At 34.3% G+C, this 25164-nt stretch overlaps 3 protein-coding genes across 5 annotated transcripts in view; 2 read left to right on the top strand and 1 right to left on the bottom strand.

Annotated features, from left to right (window-relative positions):
- Window positions 1-1990, top strand: part of LOC143195237 (fatty-acid amide hydrolase 2) — a 36464-nt gene extending 34474 nt beyond the window's left edge. For all 3 annotated transcript variants that reach the window (XM_076402222.1, XM_076402221.1, XM_076402223.1), the window contains one exon: window positions 1775-1990. In XM_076402222.1, the coding sequence (XP_076258337.1) occupies window positions 1775-1864 (90 nt within the window). In that variant the 3' untranslated portion in view covers window positions 1865-1990. The remainder of the gene's footprint in view (window positions 1-1774) is intronic.
- On the bottom strand, window positions 1936-17105 carry LOC143196341 (uncharacterized). Its single transcript, XM_076404007.1, has 8 exons — window positions 16836-17105; window positions 9586-9761; window positions 9413-9523; window positions 7055-7303; window positions 6748-6886; window positions 2458-2645; window positions 2293-2403; window positions 1936-2232 (listed from the first exon to the last, which is right to left on the bottom strand). The coding sequence occupies exons 1-8, from the start codon at window positions 16971-16973 to the stop codon at window positions 2022-2024; spliced, it is 1323 nt and encodes a 440-aa protein (XP_076260122.1). The 5' UTR covers window positions 16974-17105; the 3' UTR covers window positions 1936-2021.
- A 62-nt stretch (window positions 17106-17167) lies between these two features.
- Window positions 17168-20182, top strand: LOC143195238 (uncharacterized). The gene is made up of 4 exons (XM_076402224.1): window positions 17168-17486; window positions 19597-19784; window positions 19839-19949; window positions 20009-20182. The coding sequence occupies exons 1-4, from the start codon at window positions 17316-17318 to the stop codon at window positions 20163-20165; spliced, it is 627 nt and encodes a 208-aa protein (XP_076258339.1). The 5' UTR covers window positions 17168-17315; the 3' UTR covers window positions 20166-20182.
- The last annotated feature ends 4982 nt before the right edge of the window (window positions 20183-25164 follow it).

Below are 25164 nucleotides of genomic sequence, written 5' to 3'. Positions count from 1 at the left end.
GCGCTTCACCAAGACAATACACCGTGTCAGAAATCCATGAATTGGGCTTCGAATTGCTTCTTCATCCACCGTATTCTCCAGATTTGGCCGCCAGCGACTATTTCCTGCTCTCAGATCCCAAAAGAAATATGAGGAAATTTTCGTCGAATGAAGAGGACAAAAATGGTATCGAAAAATTGGAGGGTCGCTATAATCCGTGTATCACCCTTAAAGGGAATTATGTTGAATAAAAGAAACTAATTTTGCCAAAAAATGTGTTTTACTATGGTAAGCCGGGAACTTTTAAATTGACCTATTAAGTATTGTGTGATGTTTTTATTTTAAATTTAGCATTGTTGAACCTCCCTTAGAATATTTTGTAATTTTAGCGCGATTTGTATTGTTTACAATTCATTTCGGACAAAAAAAATTGTGGACATTTTCGCGCGATTGTTTTATAACTTACGACATTGATAATTATAATAACAGTGTAACGGGGAAGTTAACTCTTTATAGGGTGTAAAGCATCATCCTAGAGCAATAGTATTGGTAGAGCGAATTTAATCATATCCGATGCTCAATTTAGTACTAATTGCGTAAAATTTCTCCCAAATTGGTTATTATACCAAAAAACATAGATGTTGAATGTGATCTTATAAAGCAAGATATGTGACAGAATCATGTGACACACCGTCAGATTGAGGCACCCAAGGCCGTTAGCCTGACAAGATATAATAAGATATTGATCATTTGGCCGTAAAAACTATTTATCTTGATCTTGACATTTGACAAATTGTCCGAAATATGTCGATGGGTGCAAGGAAATGTTAAAAAATATACTCAAATTGCATCAAAATTGTGTATATATATCTAAACATCTAAATATCTACGCAGGTGACGAATCATGGATATATGATTATGAGTCAGAAACAAAACAGATATTGATTGTCTTCCAAGATGAGTCAATCTCAACAAAATTTATTTGCGGAAGAAGCAGAAATTGGAAAAATGTTGAAGAATATATATCATTCATTCTTCATCGCCACAATGCAAGTGATCACACATCGAATTTATACATTCGTCGTACAGTCCTGATTTGGTGCTAATGGCATTCCTGAATATTTAATAAAAATGTGGTCGACGATTTTCGAATTCGATGGAGAAGCTGTTGGTGCGTTCAAAACATGTGTTTTAAAGTTACTTCAATCTAAATATTCTGGAGCGAAAAATGGTTTCTGTGTTACGAAAAATGGTTCCTGTGTTACGAATATTTATTTTTCTGTTATTGGATCAGAAATATAAATAGCAATCTTCCTATATCTCGTACATCTTAACAAGCATCATTTATCGCTGAAATGCATAAAGAAAAATATATGAGTTCCACAAACCATTGCCACTTTAAGAATTAATCCCGCTAGTTTAAGGATGAAAATAATGAATACCAGATGAAAAAATCGAACTTTTTCTTCGAGAAAAGGATCAGGAAATTGGTTTATATAAAACCAAAAAAGAAAAATATTTTAAAATAAAAGAAATTATATTAAAAATTAAGTTATTTTTACATTTATCCGTTTCTTTCCATTTCTGTTTAGGAAAATTTCTATCGTTCACCTATAAAGCAATTAAAAAAATGTCTAGATTGAAATTGAAAACATCATTTTTAATGCAAACTGTGTTGAATCTATATATATAACCATATTTGTAAGAGTAATAGTTTTTAGAAGAATATTGCTTCTGTGTACTTAATCAATGATTATTAATTTCATTATTCGTTATGACTGAAGTTTTGTTTTAGGTTGTTGGTCTTCCATACTCCGATAAACTCACGCTAGCAATTGCCGAAGAGCTGGAATGCGCCTTTGGAGGATGGATTGAACCAAAATAAAAACCCATACATTGCTGATGTTAATTATTTCGATCTGTGATTTTTTATTGAAATTGTTACTATTATAATATTAACTTTTAATCATTTTTTTGTCAAATTTTGAATATACTTGAGTAGTTGTAAAACGTGATTTTATTTAATCTTTACACAACATAGTTTAGGTTTTTAAGCCGAAGTATGGATTCTGCGAATAGTAGCCCAATGCGAGATCGATGAGAGAGAATGGACATCTGAACGTTTCGGAACATTTTTGATGGATATCATCAGGGTTTTGGTCGAGGTTATCCTGGTCCGTTCCTAAACTGGATGCATAATGATATATCCTGTGGGTATCCGGTTCACGCTTATCTAAAGGTTCCAAAGGAAATCTACAATGTAATGTAATTGAACAAATAGTTGATGCTTATTGGCGCTAAATTAAGAGCAACCTGAATATGATGCTTAATATGTGATAAATCAAACTATCCTCCTTGATTTTGAACCGTTGTCCAGCTTCACACAGGCTCCTCAACAGACACGATCTACCATCATAGCCCATGCTGCGAACAAAAACATGGTTAAACTGGGGAATAACTGCTTCGTTAAAAACTTACGATGTTAAAATAGTCTCCACGCCTCTATACACAGACCTGCGGTTTCTCCTCTTCATGGCTGGTTTGAATGCGTCTAATATAGGTTTAGTCTCGTTCGGTAACTCGTACGTCAAGCCCCAGTTAATGTTCAATGAAAATATATCGGTGGAAGCTGGCAGCTTCATTAAATTTGTCAGACAAAATACGCCCTATTGTCAAATATGTTTCAAATAATTAATGGTCTGAATTTACGTATAATGTATTTAATTTTAAATTTAAACATTTTCTTTTTTTATATACAGTAAAAGCTCCTTAGTCAACAAAGCCATTAGTGGATAAAACTGCAGTAAACGAACTGGGTTAATAACTCAAGGTTGCAATTCCTTTTGCAAAGACTTATTCCTATTTTTAGCGAACTTAACGGATGATAAAGATATTGATTATTCCCCAAAACTCGAAGAAAATCGAGGGTGTTAAAACATATTTGATAGCGTAAAGACAGTATTATTATTGAGTGCTTAGTAAATATTTTCCAACAATACTTTGCTAACAGATATGAAACCTTATCTACTCCAAATAAATCCGAATATATTAAAATATTAAAAATCTAATAAGGAAAGGAAATTGGTAAAGTCACAGAAAAATTCAGTCAAAACAATAATTATTGAACTTTAAATTTTGAACATAAACAACCGTCAAGAAAATGTATAATAAAACTTTCTTATGCTTATATAACGCTACATTGTTACTGCATATGTATCTATGCAGCAGAATATCATGATCCTCAAACCAGGAAAATCGCCCAAAGATAAAACCATATTATCTACCTAAAAATCCATAGAGTTTTAAGGGTTACTCCTACGGCCAGCGAAGAAATTAATTTGTGAAAAAAAAACCAAGTGAAATTGTTCGAATATAAAAACTTTTAAGTATTTATCCCGCATTTCTCATTCAATATCATATTTCTAACCCGCGATTTTTTAAATGTACATCAAAATAAGAGCAGGTTTTCCTTGATCTTTTAAAATATGACGGTTTAACACTATGTACAGGATTTATAACTTAATCATCAGATTTGTTAGAATAGAAAGCAGCAGCGTTGTAACTAAAATAATTGCTGCCTATTCTTACTCTCAGATAAAAGGGCGTTTTCTATACCGCCGAATGAGGATACCTTCGTTATCCTTAAATGGTTTTCAGTGTCTTAAAAGGAAATTTTTATTAAGTAATTAATTTTATATTGTATAGTAATTGTATTTCCTTGACTACTTTTTCCAGCAAGATGTACTTAATCAATATTTTCGATATCTATTATAAAAACGGTTCTATATTTAGTTTGATAACATTATTCTTTTAGTTCTTCATTTAATTTTTTTTTTCAAATTATTTCATATATATTCAGTGTTAATTCGCACGTTGTTCCTTCCAATAATCGATTCTCTAAAGTGATTAATATAAAAAACATGACGTCGAAAGTCATGTTATTTTAAGGAAAATCCTGCTATCATAATTTAAAATGTGATTTTTACTGACTTATCAGCAGAATGCTAACAACGAACGGCCTCGAAACTGACAAACAAGAAAGGAAATTGGTACCCAATGATAGTGAAAGGTGTTTCACTCGGGATGTATATTATCTCTTCCAATAACTCCAAGTGTATAGAGTCGAAGATCATTATCAACACCACTTGTAAATTCAATCTGTGTATTCGCTGGGATCAGAAGAATGTCTGCTATTAACTGTTAAAGACATATGAAACCGGCTGTAACTCGTATGCTTGACCATACAGCAGCATTTAAAAATGTTTTAGAAACACTTTGGTCCCACATCACCCGCTGTGTTATTTAAATATTGTATCTGTCCAACTGCCACTTCTGATGTACGCCAGTGATATTCCTAAGTTGCAACATAACTCAATAGCTATTATTGCTGACGATACTGCCATAATAACTGTACGTAAAGATCACGACAGAGAATAAGAGAATAAGCAATAAAACTGCTTCATCTGCATCATTAATTTGTATCATAGAGAAATAGAGATTTAACTTTATATTTTTGTTTGTTTGTTTCGTGCGCCATTTTCATTGTGCCTAATCTAAAGAACAGTACATTTAAATTTTTATGACGTTTAGAGATTAACTTATTAGTACATTAGTATTTATAAAACTGTAGTACAGTAAGTAAAGTGAATTCACGATTTAGAATTTGCTGTGTACCCGGATGCACAGATAGTAAAGAAATGCAGTGAAATGACTGGAGTCACCATCAAAGAAATTTATAATTGTTACAGCATGTTTTGTTGTTGTAAGTTGAGGTACGTTTATTCACATTAATAATCATATAAAATATCAAATATTTATTTTTTAATATTAGAAATTAGAATGCCTTTCAGAAAGAAGCTACACAAACGGCTATATAATTTTATTCTTGGATCAATTATTTGATAGTTGAAGCTCCACTAAAATAATGCTCCTGAATGCAAACCTTTTAAGAGAGGATTAACCAAAGTTCAATAGATTAGGAATTTTGATGCAAAGCGATTCAGGAATTAAATAGTGCTTAGATTTTATTGCCCAAGTTAGAATAAATTTGTTAAAGTGAATTAAAATTTTAATAATTACCTTGAGGGGGTTCATTTCATTAAAGAAAAAAAAGTATAATTATCCGAATAAATATATTGGTGTAAGGCTACTTAATTAAGATAATTTGAAATTTTTTTATGGATCTATTGGAGTTCATGGATTGAAGAATATACATCCTTCGGCTGGTATGTTTGACAAATCATGTAAAGCACTCATAAGTTAATTTTTTTTATCTCATTTGCCTTTTGGAAAGTGTTCCGTTGAGGATTAGTACCATACTAATGGGGGATGTATTATCAGAAGTTGAAAAATTGCAACTACACTTTATACCTTCAATTGCAGATGTTGCTGTATGAACAAACGAGGCAAGGCAATATCACATGCCCCAGAAAATTGTTTTATAATACTGACAGTATTTCTTTGAGCTATCTTGTTTATTTCATCTCATGATATTGTCACATTGATAATATAACATATTTTTTGTCAAACATCTTTAAAAAAATGTAAATTTAAACCTTTTAATTGTACATTATTTAATGATCTTAAAGATAGAATGTTAAAAATAATATGCACCATATACATTTGGATAAAACAGGTAAACAGAATTTTAACAGGGAAAGACTCAAGTTTGCCTTCAGTATAAGAAAACAAAAAGTCAGAACTCTAATAGATCCTATTAAATTGATGGCCCTAAATAAATATGAAAAATGGAAAAAATAATTTTGATTTGTTCCTTGTTTATGATAATGTTTATATTTTATAGATATATTTTTTTACTATATTTATATTTTAAACATAATTTGCAATTTTACAGATTATATTTATTTAATTCATTGAATTTTATTTAATAAATTTGTTTCAGAAATTAAATTGATTTTATATAAATTTTATTGGTCAATTAAACGTGTCACGGCCGTCACGTGCTAAACTTTATCAAAGAAATAATCAAATGTTTTCACAGCAAAATATTTCTCTTACTAGTGCCTATATTGGAGATTTAAATTGATCAATCAAATTACTTGAATGGTCGATTTAACCCCATGTGGATGTTGGGCAAAGCAAATCTTTTCTCTAGAGCCCCCTATTCTATGGTTGGTATGAGACTATATTCATCCATATCAATTTTACAAATAAAAGTCAACATATGTCTGTTAGAATAAATAGCATTCAAGTGTCATGTGCTAATACATCAAAATATTTGGGGATGATATTAGACACGAAGCTACTCTGGAAAAGTTATGTGAAAAACACAAAAGGAGAACTGGAGTTTTGAAAAAATTCTACTCTGTCAACATTTAATAAAGTATTTCTTTATAAACATATTCTTAAACCCATATCCAGATATCTATATAGGGGGTTTCATCGAGGTCCATATTAAAATATTGAATTTGGAGTACCTGTAGCTGTATCCCCTGGTACTGTAGAAATAATGATCTACATAGAGATTCAGAAAAGGAGAGAAGAGTAAGTAATGGGGACTTGGAGTAGATCATTGATTTGAAAAAAAGCAATGAACATCTCATCTTGTTTCTCTCCTTATCGACGAACCTTTTGAACTGATGACTGTAGGGTAAGTTATTAAAATCTAAGATATTCTAATAAGAAAATCTTTTTAGATTTTTTATTTGTAGTAATTTAGGAGTGAACCATACCACTCGTCGAAGAATTATTTGTTCAAATTGCAATTCTAGTAATATCACTATATATTATTTAATAAAACCAACTTACCGCAAATACTGAACCTTCTGGAAACGCTAAATATCGTTTTCGTCGCGTTAAAAGCTTCGTGCTTTTCTGAGTGTTTACGAAAATTGTTAGATTAACCGCGAAGAATAAAATCGACAAATATGTCCGCACAATCATGGTTCAACAAGAACATGTCACGCCTTACCAATAAGAGTAAACGGATTACAATAATTAACAGTTGTTTAAATTCAGGATTCTAACGGTATCATATCGTGTAAATAACAGATCATATAGGGTGTTAAAAATGACGAACGTTTATTTTAACAGGTATTATCATTATTAGTGTTACAGCTTCTTAAAATTGTTTGGTTGTATTGGTTGTATTTTTCCTGATATAGTGTTCAACATGTCGAATACGTTGGTAGAGTGATAACCCAAAGCCATATCGATTAGAGAAAATGGACAGGTAAATATATCAGAGCAATCCTGTTCTAATTGGTTTTCATTATCACTGTATTCTCCGCGTCCAATCAATGAAGCCCAATGATATATTCTATGATCGTCTGGTTCGTCCTTTCCTATGGGTCCTTTAGGGAATCTATAATTATAATTTTATGTAATTAAATATATTTTAAGACATTAATTGATTGATTGTTTCATCTTTAAGCTGGTTTTGACGATTCCAGTGACATCTGCCTGTAATAATTTATTGTTTTCATTAGTTGTTTGCTTTTGGATAGTAGGAAAAATGAAGAAAAGTGTATAACATGTCGACATTTTATGTTTCAAGAATAGTTATTTTAGAAGATGAAGATATGCTTCGCCATTAACACTTAATTCGAATACAAAGAACTTTCAGAACAGATGCTGTGCAACAATCAGTTACACAATCACAGCACGACTGATATCTATCGGGATGATTCATATGCAAAACAATTGGCTGTTAAATGAGACCTACTAGGACCTTGTACGTATGTTGATCGATAATATCTAGGGGTGAAAATAAAAAAATTAAATGCAATTGAAAGCCTAAATGTAAATAATGTTTAAAAAACTAATTTAGCTATTAAATTGGATCGTTTGCACATTTCCTTACACAAAATAACATTTTTCTATTTAGTATAATTGGGTTAACCAGTGTAAACAAACACTAATCATGGAATTTTCATGATTTCATTTTCTAAAAACATTACTTTTGTTGTATGATTATAAAAAAGTTTGATTGAAAAGATCTGCTGACAAATTCCATTAAAGGCCTTGAAAGAGGTGATGTTGAATTTTCGGTTTTGGTTTAAATTATTTAAAATTGACAACATTAAAGGCTCATTAGACGAAAACCCAGTTTATGTTGATGAATGAACTTTTTGTGTATATACGCAATGGGAAGGATCCAAAAGTAAGGAAAATGGCTACCACACGAATCGAGTGAAAATATAATTACGAACCGTTCATAGCGGCCTGTCAAAAACAGTCCTCTTTAGCCTATTGCGATTGGCTATGAAAAGTGGATGAACGACGACAATCCCAAATTCAAACGGTCATGACTAAGTCGGAATATTAGTGGCCATAAGTTATGCTATGAATATGGTGAGTGTATTACGAAAGTGAAAGTGATTGAAAAAGAAGATATATCTTGACAAATTAAAAAATATGTTGTTGCAATAGTGATTAAGTATAATAATAGCGAAAAGTCCTGCAATAGCGATTGAGGAAGGTCAATTAATCTTCTTATATGACAGCGCTCGGTCACACGTTTTAAGAGTTGTGAAGGTTTGCCGTCGCCGATAAGTGTTGCAGATCGAATGGGATATTCTGCCATAACGAGATAACTCACTCAATCAAAATGCATTCTAGCACTTTATAATATATATCATTGATCCAAGGGGGACAAGAAAGTTTTTTAGATTTCGTGATTGGAAATAACAAAATATATATTCTACAAGCTCAAGATTTCTGTAAATGCTTGGAGTAAAGACGTGGTGTTAGCTGCTAAAACCTGATGATTTCCTTAAAGATGATACAGACAACAACTGATTAAAACTGGAGTACCAATGTTCCACTTCATGGAACATATTTGGAAAAATAAATCAATTACTTGGCGGACAATCCTTGTTCTAATTATTATATTGGATGTATATATTATTATTATATTAATATTATTATATATGATTATTACTAAGATGGATTTAGAGCAATTTGAGAGGCCACCGATTCATTTCTTTTATATAAACTGGCACCTGCCTGATAGTTGGGAAAAATAGAAGCCAGTAATATTTGCACAATGCTTTGATTAAACTTTTCATTCATTTTCTTGTGGAATAAATACATTTTTGACTACAGAAATAATGTTTATTACCTGAATATGCCTTGAAACACGAAAGAAGATTACTAAATCATTCTAATGTGGAAGCAATACAACTGCTGGACAGCGCGCAGGATGTCTGGAGATTGAAACGAACAAAACCATACGAACTTGTGTGAACATTTAGTGTGTATTATCAGTGTAAACTATAGCTATAAGTTAATAATTAATAAATAATTATAATTTTATAATTGAGGAATACATACTGATGTATTTTCTCGCACTAGTCTTGCTTGTTAATTAATCCAAGCACATAGGAAAAGTAGTAATAAATTAATTGGAATAATAATAATAATTAAGATTGTACTAAGCGTATCTAATAAAGATGTTATAAAAAAAAATTACCTGAAAATGATGTTTAGTAACTGGCGAGCTAAGCTGGTTTCTCTGGGCTCGAAACGTTTTTCCGCTTCGCACAATGTTCTCAGGATGCAACTTCTGCCATTATACCCGATCCTGGAACAGAAGAGGTGACGGATCACTTTCGTGTTCTTAAGGAAATTAATTGGAATACTTACGACGTTAATATGTCCTCCAGTTTGACGTATACGTCGCGTCTGTTTCGGCGTTTTTGAAAGGCCCTATGGGGAGCTATCAGAGGTAACGTGTCGTTGGGTAAATCGTAAACAAAACCCCAATTAATTCCCTCGCTGATGGTATTAATACCGGTTTGTGCTGTCATACAGAAGACGGCCTAAAAATAGCAAATATCAATGAATTTTGGGAAAAGTTACATCTTGCGCTTATCATTACTTAAAAAGGTTAATTAAAAATATGGATTTATACAGTGTTGTATAGAGACATTGATTATTGAAATTTGACTATATTGAAATATTACATTTTTGAAAATAATTATGTAAAATGATTTTTTGTAGTGAATCATACAAACTCGTAGTTTACAAATCTCAAATTGAATATCTGTTAAATTATTCGTTAAATATATTTACAAGAAAATAGATTCGATTTTCTGTAAATTGTGCTTTCAATAACTTTCATTAATATTTTAAGTAAACCCCATACCTCGGTATCTAGAAATACGGAAAAACCAATATTTTGTTTCATATTTTCGGAGCTGTTTTAGTGCAACTTTAGCGAAAATTGAAACGTGTTTTTCTCAAAACTACTTTTTTCGAGACGGTTGACATGATATCTCGAGTTCCACTAAAGAGACTTACTTGAAATTTGATATGAGCCTTCTCTAATTTGAAATTTTACGACGTTAAAAAAGATTTCAAAAATTGTAAAAATTACCGTTTTTTTAGAAGAGCCGTAATTTAGTAAACTGTTTGACTTTCATGCTAGCAACACTTAAAAATAGATTTTTTTGGTTTCCTATGACTAGAAATACTGAAACCGTGTCAATAATTTTTTTGAACTTTTTTTCTTTCTTATATTTTTTAAACATTAATGCCTAGCAAAGATGCATAGTATAATTTTTTAATTCACTTGAAGATATACCTAATAATAATAAGAGGCATGAATTCCTCTAGACTAGAATACCTCCTTAGGATAGAATAAGTTGCAAAAATAAATATCTACGGGTAAAGTTCAAGCTATGTATCTGATAGAATTAGAATGGTACTATTTGGTATGAATTATTACAACTAAATTGAATAATATTGTTTGAGAAATAAGCAAAGTTAGATAGCGATGGACTGTATATATTGAATTTCAGATTCAACTATTTTACCTAACAAAGGCTATGAGTTAATTACAATTCACAAAATTCGAAATCTACTATTTAAATTTTATTGTCAATGAAGTAAAATATTTTATAATTGCTAATACTTAATCGTAAATAACTACTTAGTAATGTTGTGGTAAATATTTAAAAAAAAATTTAATATATTTTAAAATCTGCTTTTCCCAACTATGGGTTTATCTGGACTGGGCCTAAAGTTTAACGTGGGCTTCGAACCACGGTCCTCAGCATTAAGCCTACCGACTGGCGAGTGACCAACTTTAGAAATCATCCCAGAAGACATCCGGTCTTACCCAGCCTGGTTACTGGCGTGACTGGGATCATTTTCCTTGTCGGATTTTACACTCTTGCCTAGAACATTCACACATTTTAAACAACTACAAACATAAATTTACACAGTTCCGTGCTAGCTCTCGAAGAGAACGGTCGTGTCCGGTCCGCCGAACCTACCTGCGCTTCCGAGAATTACCCGAAACTTTCCCTAAGACGGTCGACCCGTTATCACGTTTCACCAGTGCCTACGTAAAAAAAAAAAGCGTCTGTAAGCGCCGAAAAGGCGTTTTTACAGACAAGGCAATGGCGTCATGTACGTCAGAGCCGACGTCGCCTCCTGAACATAATCCCAGTGTTTCAAATTCAAATGGACCATCTTCAGAAGACAGCCGAGAAGTGCTTATAACGGAATTGAGAAAACAGAACGAAGACCTGCGAAAGCAGATAGCTGACCTTAAAACGTTCGCAAAAGCCCAAACAGACGCCCTGAACAAACAGACGGAAAAGCTGGAAAAGAGCGAAAAGGCTTCCGAAGAGCTCAAGGAAGAAATAAAAACTCTCACAGCTACGATAACACAATTCATGAAGCATCAAAGAGATGCCATGGAAGTAAAGATTCCCGCTGCCATAGAAATTCAGTCCCAGACACCAGCTAAACCGACACAACACTTAGACCAAACTGAAGACTCAGAAGACGGTTTCACCTTGGTGGGAAAAAGGAAAAGAGGGCCCGTCACTCCACCTCAGGAAAGCCAGCTGCCGAAGGCCGGCAACAAGGGAAAACAGGCTCCCAAATCACAACCCAATCCGGTAGCCAAGCCAGCCACTAAATCTACCCAATCGAAAGCCAAGGCTAACGTACAGCCTTCGATTACAAAATTTGCCACCAGACCAGTACAAAACAAGCCGACCACCAAGACGGCCCCACAGCCAGTACCGAAACAAGTTACCACAAGACCAACCCAAGACCAGCCTGCGCAGGTAAGTAGCCAGGTCACTAAACAAGTCTTAACCTCCACAGAAAAAACAGTGCCAACCGTTTCGGCGACTGTTTCTCAAAGTCCCCCAAAGGAAAAAATTCCGCCTATAGTGCTCCGTGATAAGAAGAGGTTCATGGAGCTCATTAGAATTACTAAGGCACAATCAATAGACATTATAACCCGAAATAAAAAGGACGGCATTTTCTTATTCGTCGCCACAAGCGACAATTACCGTAAACTTACTACCCTGCTCGAGGAAAGGAATTACCCTTACCATTCCTTCTGTCATCCGGAGGAGAGAGCATTCCGGGTAATAATAAAAAACATCCCAGAATCACTCTGCATTGACGAAGTACGTGAACTTCTCTTTGATCAAGGCTTCCATCCCAAATTTGTGCAAAGATGGAAATTAAAATCCGGGACAGAACTACCAATTGTTCAGGTAGTTGTCCCTCGCGAAGAGCGACAGATCATATATATGACCAAACTCGGCGTCATCACAGTGAAGGTCGAGGTCCAGAGAGGAAACGGCCAGCCAGTGCAGTGCTTCAACTGCCAGCTTTTCGGGCACTCCAGCTCATATTGCCGAGCCCCCCCACGGTGCGTCAAATGTGCCGGGCATCACGACACTAGATCCTGTACCAAAATCCCAGAAGCACCTCCAAAGTGCAGCAACTGCGGTGAAACTCATACCGCAAACTTCAGCGGTTGCACCTGCCGTCCTGCTCCAAGAAAACCAAAAATTCCGACCGAAACCAGACCTCCACAAGGTTCTGCATGGAGTAACCAAGGTGGCAGAAAGCTAGCCCAAAAATTAGCCAGCGCTACCCAGCCTGCTCCAACTCAAACTCCTGCTCCAACCAATACACCGGACCTTAACTCCACAATGCAGGCGTTTACTGACCCGCAGGCTTTCCTACAAGTGATCGCCCTGGCTCACCAACTTGCTCGTCTTTTTCCAAATGTCGCCGCCTAAGCGGCAACACTTACCTGTCTCTATAACTTTCAGCAGCCTTTAACTCTTCGAAATGGCTGTTCCGAAATCTCTTATACTGATGACATGGAATGCAAATAGCTTACGCGGAAAGCAAGCGGAATTGGAGGACGTCATAACATTCTATGACGTCGACATCGTGCTCATCCAGGAAACTTTCCTGAAACCTTCGCATCGTCTCTCTTTCGAACACTTTTTTGTCTACAGAAACGATAGAACTTCGGGTCGAGGCGGTGGAACCGCCATTCTCGTCAGAAAAGGAGTCAAACACGAGCTCCTTCCATCGTTATCAGTAAACAACTTCGAAACAACCTCCATTAAAATCGATATCCAAGAACGTCCCTTCGTGATTACATCCCTGTACAGGAAATCTTCTGCATTCAACTATGCCGAATACCGATCACTCGTCGAAGGAAAATTTCCGAAAATAATAGGTGGCGACTTCAACGCCCACCACCCCACCTGGGGGTGTTCCAGAGCGAATCCCGCAGGTAACGCCATCGTAGCTCTAAGTGCAGATCTGGGCTACGGTCTTGCCTTGCCAGATGAACCCACCCATCACCCTAGTACAGTCTCTCAAGGCGCAGCAAGAATCCTTGATTTCTTTATTCTTCAAGACGTAAATCGTGATTCCGAAGTTCGAGTCCTTGACGAACTAGACTCTGATCATCGTCCGATCCTTCTCAAACTCGGAAACTGCGCCACCACTCAAGTCCCACTAACAAGATTCAGGAAAAAAACCGACTGGAAAAACTACCAATCTCTTCTCCTGAAATCCGATCCAATTCCGAAAATTAACACACCAGAACACCTCGAGGAAGCCGTACTCAAGCTAACTCGCGATATTCAGTCTGCTCACGAATCTTCCACAGTCAAAATTTCATCACAACCCCAGCCGTGGAAAAACAATCTTCCCGCTTCTCTTAAACGTGAAATTCGCATCAAAAACGGTTTATGCAGATTAGCTCGATTCACCCTTGATGCTGCAGACAAAAGGGAGGCGAACAGAGCATGCAAGAGGGTAAGGGCGGCCGTCTCGACTTGGCGAGCAATGAAATGGAACTCATTTCTCGCGGACCAAAGGCTGGATGGCCCCCCTTCCTTCTGGCGTGTCTCCAAATGCCTCGTGGGGAAGACGCACAATGTCATCCCTCCCCTGAAGTCAGCGGTTACAGGAAATTTTGCAGTCACTGACCAAGAAAAAGTCGAGCTCCTTGCAGAGACCTACGAAGCTCAAATGAAATGCCTCCCACCCGCACAGAACACTAAAACTAAAGACATTGACACTGTCATCAACGAATCCAACTCCGTCAAAAGACCAGTAACCCCCGCCTTTCTTCTCAACCATTTTGTATCTCCAAAGTCTCTACAGACTATGATCGGCAAACTTCAAACCAAAAAATCTCCAGGTTTCGATGGAATATCGATTACCCAGTTAAAAAAGCTCCCGCATAAGCAACTCGCAGAACTGGCAAACATTATTAACTCCATCATGAGACTGCAACACTTCCCGGCGTCTTGGAAACACGCACATATAGCGGTTATACCCAAGAAAGGAGCAAAATCATCTCCATCTGATTACAGACCTATCAGCCTTATCAGCGCCATTTCGAAGCTTGCCGAGAGGGCAATACTCTACGCTCTCAACTCTTTCACAAAGGAAAACAACATCATTCCAGATGAACAATTCGGCTTTCGCGCTCACCACTCATCCGTCCATCAAGCTTCCCGTCTGGCTGCACACATCCATCATGCTCTTGACCAACGTAAAAAGCTTGGAGCAGTTCTTCTGGACCTAACCAAAGCCTTCGACAAGGTCTGGCACGACGGATTGTTCGCAAAGTGCGTGCGGTTAGGCCTCCCAGAAGACCTAACCGCTCTCATCAAGTCCTATCTCTCGGACAGATCTTTCCAGGTCAAGATCAGGGCGTCACTTTCCAGTCGTAAACAAATCGATGCTGGCGTACCTCAAGGTTCCCCGCTGGCCCCAGCCTTATTTAATCTCTTTATTTCAGATATGCCGAGAAAAGAGCATATTGACGTCGCCTTTTACGCTGACGACACTGCTTTCTTCACGGCCGCCAGGTTCGAAGTTACAATTCATGAGCGTTTACAGAAGCAGCTCGATCATGCGGTCAAGTGGTTCAAATTCTGGAGGTTGCAAATCAACCCCCTGAAAACCCAGGCCATCATTTTCCACAAGAAGCGTTACGCACTGCGCGTCTCGCAACTTAAGATCGACACCGCAATAATTCCATGGCTGGATAACGTCACGTACCTAGGTCTTCACTTCGACCGGCGGTTCGATTGGCATTCCCAAATCCAGAAAGCAATCCAAAAAGGTTCGGGGATAGCAAACCTGCTATCTCCTCTGATCTGCCCTTCTAGCAGGCTTCCCATCTCCATCAAATGCTTATTTTACAAGATGTTAATTCGGTCCGTACTCCTCTACGGATCTAATGTCTACTTCAAGTTTGTTACACCCAACCAGGTCAAACGGCTTCAAGTTTTCCAAAATAAGCACCTCAGGAGAATATTAAACGCTCCATGGTTTGTCAGAAATAATCAAATCCATAGGGAAACTGACACTCCAGAAATCAAGCACTTCATATCTCAATCATTCCACAAACAACAACTCAGCTCAAGTTCTTCTGAAAACGCGCTTGTTCGCGAGCTGGTCGACATGCTGGGAGCTTAGCACCGCGTCACCGCTAAGCTCTCCCCCTTTTCCAGGCTGAAACGACCTCATCCGTCGCTACAGTCATAACTTTTGCCCCCATACAACAGTACCCAGTTGTGTGTTAACTCAGGTTCGCGAATCAATAGAATCGCCGGGCTCTCGTGCCCAATAACGGCTGCCCGATCAGCGGGTGCCATATCCCCAAATTTAATGCAGTAGCAGTAGTGATCCACAGGGGTCAACTGTGAGGCGGTTTCGGTTTAGTGTATTGGTAAGCCCAGAGGCAGTCCCACATAACCCGGTCCAACTTGTCACTCCAGGGCAAGTCTCCGCGACCAGGTATGCGTCATGCATTCCACCGCCTGGTTTTTAGGCCAGAACAAAAAAAAAAAAAAAAAAAAAAAAACATAAATTTACGACCATGCCCCAGCAGGATTCAAACCCGCGGCTATCGAAACAGTAGGAGGACCGTCCCATCGCTTTTACCACTGCGCCACCAAGCCGGCGGTAAATATTATTATAATAAAGGTGTAAATTATATATTATATTTATATATTATATATATTATATTACTGCTGTTATCTTGTTGAACAGCTTTAGTTACACATTCTGAAATCCAAGATATTTTGAAAGTATTTTTTATTGTATTCAATTTTAATTATTATGTTTTAATTATTATAATATTTTTGTCCTATGAAAAAAATTAAATGGATTAAATATTCTATTTTCAGTACTGAATAAATCTGTAACTATAAAATTTGTTAATAGAAATTATTAATATTTAAAAAAATATTTTAGAGCATTCTTTCTATTATCAAGGATTTATCTGGACTGCACCTGCTACTGCGTAACTAAGGCTCTAAATCATAGTCATTGGTATTATACGTATCAACTAGCGTATTTATTAATTTATAGATCATTCCAGAAAACATCTGTTCTTACTCAACTTGGTTACTGGCGTGACTGTGATGATTTTCCTTGTCGGATTTTACGCTAATGTAAATAATTTAATTAAACATGCCCCAATAGTATTCGAACCCGCAACTATTGTAACAATAGGAGGACTGTATTGTTGTCTTGACGACAGCACCAACCAAAGCGGCGAGTGATATTTTTATTGAAATAAACTATTTACTTACGCTGAAAGCTGCTCCTTCAGGAAACGCCACATATCTCTTCCTCCTTGTTAGTTTGGCCCCATGGCTGATACAATGAGATCCCACGGCCCAAAAAACAAACATAAACAATAACACAAGAATTAAATGTTTTAAAATCATTGCTATCTCGTAAAACGTCTCGTTTACAAATTATTTCTTGGCGAAGTGTCAAAGCAAGTAAATTAGAGTTTTGGGAGGGGGGCATGGGTTTAATCTCATCTGCTTCCTTGCGTCTCATGGAATTTTACCAATTTGTTGACACCATTGCAGAGGCGCGAAATAAAAGTGAATTTTACGTTTAACCAACGTGGAACTGGGTCATTGGTGAACTGTAGTGAATATAACGGAGATTTTAAACGGTTCTAATTACCTGTGCAAGTACCAGAATGTTCCGTTAAATACACTCAAAGCAAAATGTATCAGGCATAAAGTTCTAGCGGAACAATTCTGTATCCGAACGAGATGTATATAATAAACATATGGACTATTATCGTTGTGATATCAGTGGGTTTTATATCGGCATTGGATGATGATGTTCCAGCTCTCAATAACAATATAACCATCAATGTCAATACGAAGGTTAAAAGTCGAAATAAACGATACGTAGCTTTTCCCGAGGGATCTACTTTTATAGTAAGTGCTATTAAATATTAACAGCAATGATGCATTCACATTTTTCAGTTTCATGAGTTGTTTGTCTATTTGGTCATTTAAGTGTTTATTAAGTGCTTTTTTTCTGATATTTAACTACGCTGCACTAATCCGAACAAGTAGTAATCAAAAGTTTCTATGTCTGGTGAATACACTGGATGCGGTAAAACTTCTCATTCGAGCTGTAACAGTGTATTCTTTACAACCCTTGCAACGTATAGCCGAGCGGTGTCATGCAAGAGGGTGATTTCATGTTGGTTACTCACTGTTGTTGATGTTTTTACGTGTTCCAATTTGTACAATTGATGTAGGTAGACATCAAATGTCAAATGCTGAAATTGAAACTAAACAGTTTATTTGAAATTAAGCCTTTAAAAAAATATTGCTTTGGTGCACTTTTCTTCGTCTTTCGCATAGTTAAATGTAAGTTATAAATCAATAGTTTCTGGATAAGAAGTGTACTCTGTTTTATTAAGGCATAGTTGAATAGATAGAATAGATCTTTACATTTTTAAGAAGAAAAATAGAAGTGGATAATTCTTAAAAAGGATGAGTTTGAACTTCCTTTTTGAGTACTTCCTTTGAGTAAATATTAAGAATTTGTCATGTTTTTTGGAATACTTTGGTCGTTTAAATATGGGTTTTAATATGTTTATGGGTTAATTTGATTTTCATGAGTTGTTTGTTTATAGTAGGTAATATATGTTTGATCCCACCAAATGCACTATTCATAAAAACTATTAGCTTTACTACTAATGTTGATAGTTCCTATTTCAATATTAGTGATAATATGTTGCAAAAATGCCTTGCTTATTTGCTGTTGAAGCAAAATGTTTCAAAATAAAACATTCTTTTCAGTGTTCCTGAATTTTAAATCATAAGGAAGCTCTAAGTACTAGGAAGTCGAAGTAAGGAATTCGAAAATAATTTACTTCCCTTTTTTCTTTCTTAATTATTAAGGCTTTTAGGAAATTGTTAATCGTTGATAACTGAAATTTTTCATATAATTATTGTTCTTACTCTTTAAATAGCATTTAGCAAGGGAGGTTTTTCGAACAATTCCTCAATTTTTTCACCACTGAACTTTGTCCCCTTTTTTTTTCTGCCAAATTACCACTTTTAAAATGTGTAAATAATTCTTGATATCTTTACGTATATTTGCAATAATTCTTTCATATAAAAAGAACAAAGTCTCGGTAAAACACTTTATTCATCAAAAAATTCGAGCATATACTATGAAGTATAAATTATTGGTATTTAATCTTCTAACCAAATTCAATTGTTAATATGTATTGAGATTGATTCATAGCAATATTAGTTTTTGAAAAACAGACGTTGGAGGTACAACGAAAAAACAATGTTTTGTGATATATTAGGCAGTTGCATGAATGTTAATTAAATTTAAATTTGAGTAGTGTCTATTATTGAAAATGTGAAATAATAATGTAAACAGCTATTAAATAACTTAACCTAACTATTAAATTCAATAGTTGTGATAAATATTCTCTATATACATTACCTTTTTTGTTTAACTGGAATAAATTAGCTGTCGAAGTCTATCAAAAACAAATTTATGGCGATGCTACTTCATCATATTCTTATTGTCTATTTTATCTCCAACGATTTAAAAGTGGTGATTTTGATGTCTTTGGCCTTTAAAACGAATGTAAGAATAGAATAGAATAAAAGAAGAACGTTAAAAAATTATAAAAAATGTACTAACAGAGTTACATGACTAATTGGATGAGAATTTCGAAGAACTTTCAGATGGCTTAGCAGCAGTCAACCCATCATGCTTCGCTTGACGCGGCATCGCGCTGTTTTCAGAAGAATGAGAAACTTTTGTATAAAATTATGCTCAATAAATGCCATTTTAAAGTGAAAAAATTTTTAGTTTCTTTCAAGACATGTATTAGCGTAATATTTCCATGACACTTTTATATCATTCAATGGAACAAATATTTTCTTTGAAATCATCTTAAAGTTCTTAGTCGTAATAAATTTGTAATGGAAGTGAACTACATCTTCACTAATTCGATACTAGAGAGTTATATAAATATACAGCAGAGTATATATTAAATAATTGTTTTAGGCTACATTATGTTTCTTTACCAATCTGATTATACCAGCTGGATTATTCTATGAAGGAATCAATTGGGGCATATCCTATGATCTCCCTAATGCGACGTCTGTTAAGGAAGACTTTTTTTCAAACAAATATGCATTGAAACGCAGACAGAGAAGAGATTTATATAATCGAATGGAGACAGTTCTTGATCAGTAAGTATACAAAATATGATTTAATTGATATTATTGCAGATTGTTTCTTATCAGAATGGGTCATAATGGGAGGATATGTATATATAAAGCGTTATGTGAGGCTTCCAGGAAACTGAACCGGGATGACTTAACATTGGGTCAAGGACTTCTCAGTTTATTTTTCAAGTAGATAGCTTTAATATATAATATATTTTATAAGTTTTGTGGAACACCTACATTTTTAGGTACCCACTAAAACGGTTAACGCACACTGAGCCAGACGATCATAGAAAGTACCATTGGGCTAGAAGGTACAGCAAGGAAAATACACATCTCGATTGTAAGGATATATTTCCTGATTGTTCCTTATCTATTATTGATGTTATGGCAGGATTTCATTAAGATTTGTTAAAATATAATCGTATATTTATATTACAGCTTGTTTTATTTTTATCTATATTATATACACCATTATGCAATTAAGTTAACTAAGAGTAATAATAAATGTGTTATATTTTTAATATGTTCTATAGCTTTATCTGCGGTCATAGAAATATCAAAGTGTATACCGATTAGTTAGTATGTGTAATAAATGGAACACTTGAAACAACGCAATTAACAGCTCTTGATTATATTGTGATCTTCTCTATACTAATTTTTAACTATTAATATATAAATACTGAGGCACACATTGTGAAGTAAACAGAGATAAATTGCAAATATAACAACATGATGGCTAAAGAAACTGGAAGGGTAGGTGAAGCGAAACATGATTTATTAGAGATATGGCAGGACATCTCCATATGATAAAATAAAGAGAAAAGTAGGTCAATAAGTAAAACAGAAAACCGAACAGAGATTGATCCACTTTAATGAATCTGGAAAGCTTTTTTGAGTGAAAGTGGCAATGCCTTTGGAGCTGTTATAAGTTCATTATAGTTGTCATTCACAATTACACTTAACCATTTCATGTCGTCGATTAGATGTCGTCTATTTTCTTCTAGGTAGAATATTTTCTCTGGGTTTTTGCCGTTTTCTACCTTTTTCTTTTTTACTCCAGCATTCTTTTCGGCGTTAACAGCAGTTAATGTCTTAGTTTGTTTTCTCTTTACAACTCATTGAGTTGCAATATTGTGCAAGTTCTTTTTAATAACTAGAATTCGCAGCTAATGATGTTGCACGAGATCCGTATAGTGATTTTTAATTTTTTCTATACTTCTATGCGTTTATGACTTTCCTGAAATTAGAGTGACTCCTTATATTCTCTTATAAGAATAAATTGTTGCGAGTCATCGTTGATGCCCCATATTACGTGTCCAACAAACTGATTCAGCGCGATATCCCCATAGAACTCATAACGGGTATGAGTGCGAAGTACTCTGAAAGACTATTAGTGCATCCCAATGTACTCGCCAAACAGTTAAATGTGCGCGATGACAGTGAAGTGCGTAGGCTCAAACGCAAACTACCACACGAACTGATTAATAGACACATAGAGTCCGATTTAATAATCTCTAGATTAAGCTAGAATAGTTTTTAGAATAAGTTAGGATAGACTTTAAAATAAGTTAGAATAGTATCTAGATTAAGACTTATATTATAAGTTGTACAATAGGTCACCTACTGAAGTGATCTTTTAAATGCCAGAATGGTGGTATTATATAATTGAAATCACAAAACAATCTTTATTGCCCACGGGCAGATGTTCTAGGAGACTAATAAAAAATATTCTCTTAAAAATTCGTTCTAAATCAGTCTCATTTTATTCAATGATTTATTTATCATTAAAATTTTTTTATCCGAATATCGCTAATTAATCTAATATAACAGTTAAAGGTTGTAGTAAACAATGATTTGTTTTGCGTGGTTAATAATAACTTTTCATTGTATTTTTTAAAACGTTTTCTGCATAAGTGACGCGCACATGAATACAAGGAAATTATACATGGGAGTATAATTTTCATCAAAAATATTAACTAATGTGTATGTATTAGATATGAACTAGAATTTTGTCTTACAACTTTTGTCGATTTATAACTATAAATTATTATCACTAATGTTTTGGATAATTTTGCAGGCATTTGACAACATGATAGTATCAACTCAGCATTGTCTGTTTTTAACTAGGGTAAAATGATAAGGAAAAATACGTTCCGAGGATAAAATATTTTTTTACAAACTGAATTTGTTATCAGACATTAGAACGATTTCTTAGAATATTCAGTGCTGTGTCAGGCGTCATATATAACATCTCGCTCCTGCAGAAACGCAAAATGATATATGTGGTCGTTGTCCCACCTGAACTGGTGCATTTGACAGTTGTAGCCTTTTGGACATTTTCCTTAATTTTAAATCAATTTTACATGATTCTATCAAATAGTATGATATTGCAGCATAGAATGTGATTGGGGCAAAATAATTTAAAACTGGAAAAGTTGAAGAATTCCAAAAAAGTTTTAAGCATTTTGAGGCAAAACTAATAACATTTTAGTTATTTATAATCCTCTTATAATCTCTGCTGTAGAAAATAAATTCTGGCTACAAACACATTCACGATTTGTGGGCGAAAACTAAACTAAGTGATTTCCAAAAGCATCTTTTGTAACTAATTTTGCACCGTTAAACAGTTTTCCAAAGACCAGAAAATACTGTAATTGGGGCAAGGTTCGGCCCACACCTTGGAAATATTAAAAACCAATTTTTCTCAATAGTTTTTTTAGTGTTGTCGTGATATGCCTGACTTTCGTATAGGTTAATTTTGCTAGTATTTTAAATTGTTTCAATCGCATTGGAGGGTGAATTAATGATTTGGTTTGAGTAGTTCATGATAAATGCAATACCACCAAATATCATCGTCATCGTCTTTGGTCTCGATATTGGGCTTTCATCACCGCACTTTTCGTACAATATTCTTGATGTGATCCATTTTTCGTTGGTCGTAATCACTCATTTCAAAAATTATCCGATTTTGTTTCATTTCGGCAGAGATTAATAAAGAGTAACTAGGCCCAATTCATCTTTCAATGTTACTTCATGTAGAAGCTAAATATCGAGCTTGTTTTGGTATACAGTCTTATGTAAATGGTCGAAAATCCTTTCGTTTTAACAGTCAATGTTTAGTTCCGTAGCTATATCCTGAGATTAAAAATGTCAGCATTTCGATATTCTTAAGAATTTCATTACTACTCTTTCAACAACTGACCGAGGAACGAGTTTATATATCGAACTTAGGTATCTGTTGAGTCGAAATAATGACCAATAGACGGCATTGTGAATAATTAACTTTTAGCCATAATAACTGAATATAGGAAATAGGAATGAATAGGTAAATTGCAGGAATTTTAGCAGAAGTCATTTTAAAAATACCATAAACCATAAAATTAAATATCCACGTAAAATATTAAAAAGTAAATATTCATGTTAAATTTTAAAACTTAAATATCCATTCAATTTTGTTAATGATTTGAATAGTGTAAATTATTTATACATATATCTGAAATGGCTTTATAAATGTCCAACTATGAAGTAATATACATTGTATATGTATTTTTGGTTCTAAATTAATTTATATTTGCATAAATGAAAGGTTTTAGTCAGACAGGATATTCATAATAACGACTATGTTGGTAATATTAATTAAGATACCTATTATAATAATGTGGATTATTAATAGTCAGATGATCATGAATGGAGCTATGTTTTATTTATTGTTTTAATTCGAAACTTTCTGTGTGAATATTATTTTAAGAATTGAACATAGTTTGATTCTAAAGGTGTCAATATAGCGCTATTACTTGAACAAATATGGATTAAAGTGTATATCCAAATTCACCGCATCCTGTCGCAAGTTATGAATAAAATCATATTTGAATATGATTATATTGGGTTGCCAACAAAGTACTTATATTTTATAGTATACTTATTTTTTTATTAATTACATTTTTTATTTTTTCGCTCCAATCTTTGATTTTATGTGTATTGTTTAGTAGTTGATTGCTTCTATATTGCTGTGATTTAATAACCTTATTTTATGCTCTAAGGCGAATTCTTGGATACATTCATAAATTCATTTTATTTTGAGGTTATTTGATGGTTGCGTAGCGATATGCATTGGTAATTAACCGTAGAAATTTGTTTTGGTAGCGTTGGATTACTGGTTGGTTTGATGTTTTAGTGCCATCCCATATTGCAGCCCATAGGTCCAAATTGTCTTTATAATATAATATATAGCTTCTGAATCTGATTTACTACAGTATATTTACAACTAATAAGGAAAATTACTCAAAAATGGATTGTGACTATTGGGTCAAAGAAATGTTTGTTATATTTGTTAAGAGGAAAAAGATGTTTGTAATTATGGATATATATAAGCTCGAAAAAAAAATTTATCTACCCTCTGGGTTCAAAGATGAGCCAAACTCAATAAATGTTATTCGCGAAAGAATCATATTTAAACAAAAGTGTTGCCTGATTCTTCAGCATTACAGGTTTCTTAGTAATATTGGCATAACCATCATCATATTACGTGGACTTGCCAATAATGCTAGTGCTAAGTATTCGCTGTGGAGAACCACTAGAAACTTAAAATGATCTATTATGAAAATACCTCGGATAAAAAGTTAATATGTGGGCTGGACTAGATACTATAGAATCAGGAGATACAGATCTACAGGCTACAAACCACCTCGAGAGAATTTTTAACCTCATACAATGGATGACCTTAAATCATTGAAGTTAAAAAAGAAATAAAAAATAATATTAGCTCAAAAAAAGTACCTGGTTTTTACCTTATTACCGGGAAAATGCTAAGGGAACTTCCAAGAAAAACACTAATTAAGATCATCAACCTAATTTATAATTCAGACTACAACATTCACCACAAGTTATTGTGATTCCAATTCCGGCCTATATCACTATTGCAGAGAATTATCATTGTCCGAGAAAAATCACTAGAAGAAAATGAAATTTGTCCTGCAACATTTTTAGATGTTTTTCAAGTTTTCGATAAAGTAAAGATTAAAATGCTTCTCCCTGGCCAATATTCAAATATTTTGGAGTCATTTTAAGTGCCTATTCTAACTTGAGGAAAATACGAACATAAGTGCCACAGTAAGTCATTTCAAAATTCTCTTCACAAGACGTATCGATTTTATACTATTCCTATTTCACTTATTTATTTTATGTATTTGTTACATTATCAGATTAAATAAGTAAACTCGTGTTTGTGCATTAATGTACTCAAAGAAGAGAGGAAATAAATTGTATTTTATTTACGCCATTGTTTTTTTTCCTTAACAATCAAAAAGATGCATAAATTGGAGAATAATTCGAATAAGTTTATAGAGGTTGAAATAAATTATGTGGAAAATTAAAATAATCTTTACAATTATCTATTCTTTAT

The sequence above is a fragment of the Rhynchophorus ferrugineus genome, unplaced genomic scaffold (genome assembly GCF_030347505.1).
Source record: "Rhynchophorus ferrugineus isolate W39M unplaced genomic scaffold, kcgeb_rfMv2 rfM4, whole genome shotgun sequence".
Classification (NCBI taxonomy): Eukaryota; Metazoa; Arthropoda; class Insecta; order Coleoptera; family Curculionidae; genus Rhynchophorus; species Rhynchophorus ferrugineus.
Note: the sequence above shows the minus strand (reverse complement) of the source record. Positions and strands in the feature narration are given on the sequence as shown.

Bases quoted from the DNA above. Each gene is read 5' to 3' on its own strand.
- LOC143196341 (XM_076404007.1), bottom strand. From the start codon at position 16,973: ATGATTTTAAAACATTTAATTCTTGTGTTATTGTTTATGTTTGTTTTT. The intron at 7,304-9,412 runs GTAATTTTTTTT...TTATAATTATAG, and splicing joins TTACTAAACATCATTTTCAG to ATTCCCTAAAGGACCCATAG. The intron at 2,404-2,457 runs GTAAGTTTTTAA...TTTTGTTCGCAG, and splicing joins GTGGAGACTATTTTAACATC to CATGGGCTATGATGGTAGAT.
- LOC143195238 (XM_076402224.1), top strand. From the start codon at position 17,316: ATGTATATAATAAACATATGGACTATTATCGTTGTGATATCAGTGGGT. The intron at 19,785-19,838 runs GTAAGTATACAA...GTTTCTTATCAG, and splicing joins ATGGAGACAGTTCTTGATCA to AATGGGTCATAATGGGAGGA. The intron at 19,950-20,008 runs GTAGATAGCTTT...CTACATTTTTAG, and splicing joins CTTCTCAGTTTATTTTTCAA to GTACCCACTAAAACGGTTAA.